This window comes from Cyprinodon tularosa, unplaced genomic scaffold (genome assembly GCF_016077235.1).
Source record: "Cyprinodon tularosa strain WSP-4 unplaced genomic scaffold, ASM1607723v1 ctg868, whole genome shotgun sequence".
Classification (NCBI taxonomy): Eukaryota; Metazoa; Chordata; class Actinopteri; order Cyprinodontiformes; family Cyprinodontidae; genus Cyprinodon; species Cyprinodon tularosa.
This window is the reverse complement of record NW_024039638.1, coordinates 186,468-192,924: the sequence shown is the minus strand read 5'-3', so window position 1 is coordinate 192,924 and position 6,457 is coordinate 186,468. Positions and strand designations below refer to the sequence as shown.

At 39.1% G+C, this 6,457-nt stretch overlaps 1 protein-coding gene across 1 annotated transcript; it reads right to left on the bottom strand.

Moving 5' to 3' along the window:
- Positions 1-2,165: 2,165 nt before the first annotated feature.
- Positions 2,166-3,717, bottom strand: LOC119775352 (complement C1q tumor necrosis factor-related protein 6-like). The gene is made up of 3 exons (XM_038273284.1): positions 3,409-3,717; positions 3,197-3,319; positions 2,166-2,520 (listed from the first exon to the last, which is right to left on the bottom strand). The coding sequence occupies exons 1-3, from the start codon at positions 3,650-3,652 to the stop codon at positions 2,240-2,242; spliced, it is 648 nt and encodes a 215-aa protein (XP_038129212.1). The 5' UTR covers positions 3,653-3,717; the 3' UTR covers positions 2,166-2,239.
- Positions 3,718-6,457: the final 2,740 nt, after the last annotated feature.

Sequence of the window (6,457 nt, the reverse complement as noted above, 5' to 3'; positions counted from 1 at the left end):
ACAAAAAAAACATTAACATTGCATGCCAGGTACTTGTTTTCAAACAATCAGGCCTCCACAGATTATTAAAAGATTATTATAAGTGAGGTACAAATTATTCTTAAAGTGTATATTGAAAACAATGCTTACTCTGATTTTAAATGTTATGAATCAACCTGCTGGACCAGAACCCAGAATATCATCAAAATCATCTTTACCTCAAAGTCTTTGTCAGGATGATTATCCTAACAAATATAATATCAGGAAATATGATAATTATCCTAAAATCTTGGATCTGATGTGGGGAAAGAAGAAAAACAGAAAGGTTCCAGTCCAGCTTCATTGCTGAGGCTTTTGGACTCTAATTAACCCCCAGGTCCTTCTTCACATACCCTTTCTTTTCCTTATTTGTCACCTAATCATTGGTTCTTATTCACAGTTTACTCCTCCCTGTCAGTCTTGTTTTTATGTGCAGGGAATAAAATTTTAATCATATTTACACTATGTACAACACCTAGTTCATCTGCTTTTCGATTCATGTTTTTTTTATGTCTACTTATTTAGGGCTGGGTTGCCCCTCAGAACGGAAGGGATGAGGGGTATGACTGCCTGTTCCTAAATAATCCTGCTGTGTCTGTGGGGGACTCAGAGAGGCAGATTCCCAGCTGAAATGCATGAATGATACTGATTATTTCTGAAAATAAATTATGACCTAAAGATAGTTATCGGTCATAGCCACAGTTACCAGTGACTGACTAATGGGAAGTCTGCACCTACTGCTGATCAAAAAATTAAGAGCCCTTGAAATATGGCAAGATTTCACATGTTGTACTGTTCTGTCTTAATTAATTAAGAAACTCATATAACCTGTATATAATGTGTAAGATCACTAATAAAATCTCCTCAAAGTGCAGGATGTTTACGTGATACTTTACAGGTTCAGTGTTATTCAATCATTATATTAGCCAAGCATTTATTTATCCAAAAATCAAATCTTGTCTAAGAGAGAGGTTGGATTCCATTTAGACTGACGAAAAATATTTCTCACACAGAAAAGTCAGCCTGTTTGTATGTCAGCTCATTGTATTTCTAAAAAGTATTGGCTTATTTCTTTCATATGAGTTTATGTGTCATCCAACATGATATTGGCCCACGTTTTGCTGGAATAACCTTTAAGCTTTTTCTACTATTGTCATCGTTTTTTTTTTGTGTTTTTTTTTCAAGTTTTATCTCTGAGTTTTCATTGGTGGTCTTTTTCTTTGTTGTGTTCTAGGTATTTTTGATTGTATTTGAGTTCTTGGATAATTTCTGTTTGCTCGTTTGTGCCAGTCTCCTTCTCCCTAGCTCCCTTCTTGCCTCTGTTCACACCTGCTCCCAATCTGCTAATTAGCCTGGTCTTTGTTTCCCTCTACCATATAATCTCCTCCTGTTCAGTCACTCTTTGCTGGTTGGTCATCGTTACTTTGTCCCCTTAGTGTTGCGAGTGTTCTTGGTTTTCAGCATTTTGGATTTTTGTGGATTTATATTTTTTTGCTTCTGTTAAACGTTTTTCATTAAACCTTCAAGTAACCACCACAAGTTTTGTGTCTGCATTTGGGTCCTGTAAAACCACCTCCACCCCTTTGTGACAACAATGTTTACTCTCTCTGGCTACTTGATATATGTATAAAGTCATCTACATTTGTCAGAAGATATTAAAACTAAATTACTGCCGAAGGCGTTTGTATCTGATAAAGATTTAATTCCACATTCTGTGCATTTGATAGCCATAGACTGTCTCTTACCTTAAAACACCCTATGTTTATTGTCTTTATCATTATCAAAATATCTCTGAGTCATAATCTTTACTTCTTAAACCTCAACTTCACATGTTTATACATGATACTTGCTGTAATGACAAATGCAGTAATGGCTTGAAAAATGATACTCTGCTTTTTTTTTTAGCACTCTTAATTAAAATTTCTTTCCTTGGAAAAAAATGTATCAATTTTGCCTTCCTATTACACATTAGAGAATTCAGCTCCAACTTAGATTACATCCTATTATAAGTACCTGCATTAGTTTACACATCTTAATTTACATTTTAACAAAATAGGTTAGGGATCTTGTGACCAGTAATGACATTGGTGAAATGTGATTTTGAAATTCCTTTAATATACATACAATACAGATCAGGTAACATTTAAGCAATATAAACACAGATTTAGAGTTAACTTCCACTGAATGCTAACACCAAAAGGCTGTTACTTCTTCAGGGTTCTCAAAGAGGGAATAATAAATGACCAACAAAAGTGCTGTGGTCGTTTGAGTTGTCATAAATCCAGGTATTTTGACGCAGTCTCATATAAATCTGGTCTCCAACTTCAAGCTGAAGAGTCATGCCATTGGTTGCCGTTTCATATCGGTTTCCAGCAACATGGTTGTAGACACAGACCATTTGCTGTCCATTTTTCATCAGTCGCAGGCCCATTGGTTTAGAAGATACATTATGTCCAGAAAAACTGAAGTAATAGATCCCCCTAACAGGAGCTGTAAAAATACCTGGAGAGGATAAAACAATTCTTTAAGTCCTGAGGTATCTTAGTAAAAGGCATAAAATCTAAAATAACACTATTTTACATAAGACGAAATATAAAGTACACTTCTTGAAGCAGCAGTGTAACTTTGGCGACTAGACCTCTGGGTTCGAGGTTTAAGTTGTGCCTTCTATAATTCTAAGCAACTGCTCTGATCTTAGTAAGATTAAAATTTCTATCAGAAGGCAGCTGCATAACCCCAGGCTCACTCTTGAGAAGAAGCCCCAATAAACAGTTGAAGAGGCATTTTTATAGATCTCAACTATGCCACACCAGTAGACATCCATGGCTCCAGCCTAATCAAAATATTACACTTTGTTCTTAGCTGAAGGACACCGCTATCATTCCATTCCCAAATATTTGCCACGTACAGAATGAAGATTATGACTCTATATCTGGACAAAGGAACTGTCTTAATTAGATAAACTATTGGGACTAACATCAGTTCTGACAGGCAGCTAATATTAAGGTGTAATAAATTCGCACATCATCAATGATAATTATCCTAACAATATATTCATATATATATATACAATCACAAGTGATATTTGTGTCCAACATTATGCAGATTGAAGTAAAGCAATATATTTAAAACTCTGATTTGCAGACAAATTAGTCAAAAACACTACTGTTATGTTTACCTGTTGCACGGTTGAATGAGCCTGTGTTTACATAGACTCTCTTGTAGATGAGTGTGATCTCAGTATTATAAGGCCCAAGATTTCCACCGACACTAATGGATGCTCCAAATGCTACCCTGGTACCTTAAGAAGAAACATGCAGTCATTAAAACATTTATTTTATTTCTACATAATCAAATCTAAAGAAGAGACAAGTGTCAATCTGCTCTTACCTTGTACTTGTGATCTCAGCTCCTCTAGCTCTCTCTTAGTGTTTCTGAGTTCTGTTTCTATTTCTCTTAAGAGGACAACAAATTGCCCGATTGTTTGACCTTCGGCTGTGCAGCAATCTTGGCAATTAGATGCCTGAATGACGGTATCACCTGAATCACCAGCCTCACCTGGTGGTTGAGTGGTACTTTCAGCCACAGACAGGCAGAAGAGAAATAATGTCAATGCCACCACAGTAACCCTCATCTTGAACTATATGTGTTTGTTGGTGTCTCTGCTGCATCAGTTCTTGCTACTCAATATATACCATTCAAACAAGGAAATGGCCTAATTTTCAAAATTCTTTCTGATCAAAGGTATTTTTGGATTAGGTTTTAACCACTTTTACCACTGTTCATAAAAGTGGTAAAACCTTATCTGATGTTCCTAAAAGTGATAATGTTTTACCACTTTTAGGAACAGCAGGTGCTGCATCAGTTCTCATCACTAAATAAAAGCCACGTAAAAAAGGAACTGGCCTTATTATGCCATATTCTTCTGATTAAAGGTTTCTTTGGAATACAGTCTAAAAATTCTTAGGAACTTCAGAAAATAAACCATCTCTTTAACAGATAAGTTAAATGGCAATTCAGATAACCCGGAACCATAGTCCTCCTGTGTTCTATTTTGTATCTGATGATAATTTTATTGATCTTCTTGATATAATGTAGAGAGAGGTGGGAAAATGACGAGAAGATAAGAAAATGATTACCAAAGTTTTTTGTCAACAGCATTCAAACGTGACAGGCTTTTTGCCTGCAAAGAGGTTAGTTAATGATTGCCTTTAAGCTCTGTATTAAAGCATCATTTAGCTGGCAGGTGATTTTGGCTAAATCAGTATTTGATATCAAATTATAGTATTATTTTTTTTCATCAAAAACATATCCGTTTTTGTGTCATTTAACATATTGGCCCACCTTTTGCTGGAATAACTTAAACTCTACAACATTTTTTTTACAATGTTTAGACTGCCTAAATCCTCTCTTGCTGCTTAATATATGTATAAAGCCAACTACATTTTTCAGCAAATATTACAACTAAATTATTGTCAAAGGTGATTGCATCTGATAAGAATTTAATTTCACATTCTGTGCATTTAATATTCATAGACTGTCTCTTATCTTAAAACACCCTATGTTTATTGTCTTTATCATTATTAAGATATCTCTGAGTCATAATCTTTTCTCCTTTAACCTCACCTTCACATTTCTATACATGATACTTGCTGTAGGAATGACAAATACAGTAATGGCTTGAAAAATTATATTCTCCTTACATTTATTACTTTTAATTCAATTTCTTTCCTTGGAAAAATATTATTCTAAAAACGTACCTTATTATTACAAATTTGAGACTTCAGCTCCAGCTTAGATTACTTCCTTCGACTTATAGTAGGTATAGATTATTTATCTTGTGACCAGTAATTAAATTGGTAAAATGTGATTTTGAAATGTATCTAATATACATACAATACAGCCTATGTAATATTTAAGAAAAAATAAACACGGATTTAGATTGAACTTCCACTGAATCCTTAAGCCAAAATGTTATTTCTTCAGGGCTCTCAAAGAGGGAATAATAAATGGCCAATAAATGTGCCTTTGTGGAAATTGCAGTAAAGTCCAAGAGACAATTTCTCACGTTGAGCACACCAAAGCGTGTGTCGTTTATTTTTTAAGGAAAAAACTACTACATACAAAATGGCGCTGCCCAGCAAAACCAACCGGCGTCGGGCTACACGTCATCACGCCTTCATAACATTTAAAGGGACCGCGATCCCTGAACCGTTATACTTACAAGCAGTAACTACAGACAGAACCAAGTGCTTTGTTTACTATGAACGGTATGTAGAACCACACTTAATAAGAAAGGTGAATTATGTCGGTTACATTCACTACACACGTCCCCCCAGAATTCACCATAACCAAAGTAAAAACAACAGTCAACGGGGAGGTGGGCGTATTAACCGCCCACAACGGCTGTGCTGTACCGAAGGTCAATGAGACCCCACTGCGGCAGGCGTCCCGTCATGACACGGGTGTGGGGCATGGGGTGTGGGGGGGCCGGGAGAGAGGGGGGTAGGGGATGGGGGCGGAACCGGAGGCCGTCCGCGTCGAGGGGGTTGGGCCAGGTCAACAGGCCTGGCCACATCCAAGTGAGCCGGTTTGAGACGATCAATGGAGAATCGCTCCGGTTTACCGCCCCTGTCCACCAAAAAATGTTTGTCCCCTGCCTCCAAAACACGGAATGGGCCCTCGTACGGCGGGCGTAGCGGTCCCCTGTGGGCATCGTGACGAATGAAAACATAATCAGCCGTCTGAAGCCCAGTGGGAATGTGCGACTGAGGGAGGCCGTGACGGGAAGTAGGGACAGGTGCGAAAAGCCTTGCATTATCCAATAGAGTTGACCGCTGGAGAGTAGCAGACCAAGGAACTGTGGTATTAGGGACAAAATCCCCCGGGACCCGCAGCGGCTGACCATAAACAAGTTCGGCGGAGGAGGACTGTAAGTCCTCTTTTGGTGCGGTCCTGATGCCCAGCATCACCCACGGAAGTTTGTCGACCCAGTTGCCGTCCTGGAGGCTGGCACGCAGGGCAGCTTTCATTGACCTATGAAAACGTTCACAGAGTCCGTTAGCCTGTGGGTGATACGCAGTTGTGCGGTGGAGGTCTACCCCGAGGCTCTGTGCGACAGCATTCCACAGCTCCGACGTGAACTGCGCGCCTCGGTCAGAGGATATATCCGAAGGGGCGCCGAAACGAGCAACCCAGGTTCCAACGAAGGCCTGCGTCATCTCCACAGTTGCCGCCAACGTCAGCGGCACAGCCTCAGGCCAGCGGGTGGTCCTGTCAACCATGGTCAACAGGTATGTGAAACCGTGAGAAGATGGCAGAGGGCCGACCAGATCCACATTCACATGGTCGAAACACCTCTCTGGAACCGGGAACAACCCTAGCGGGGCCTTAGTGTGACGGTGCACTTTGGCCCGTTGGCACTCAACACAGGTGCTAG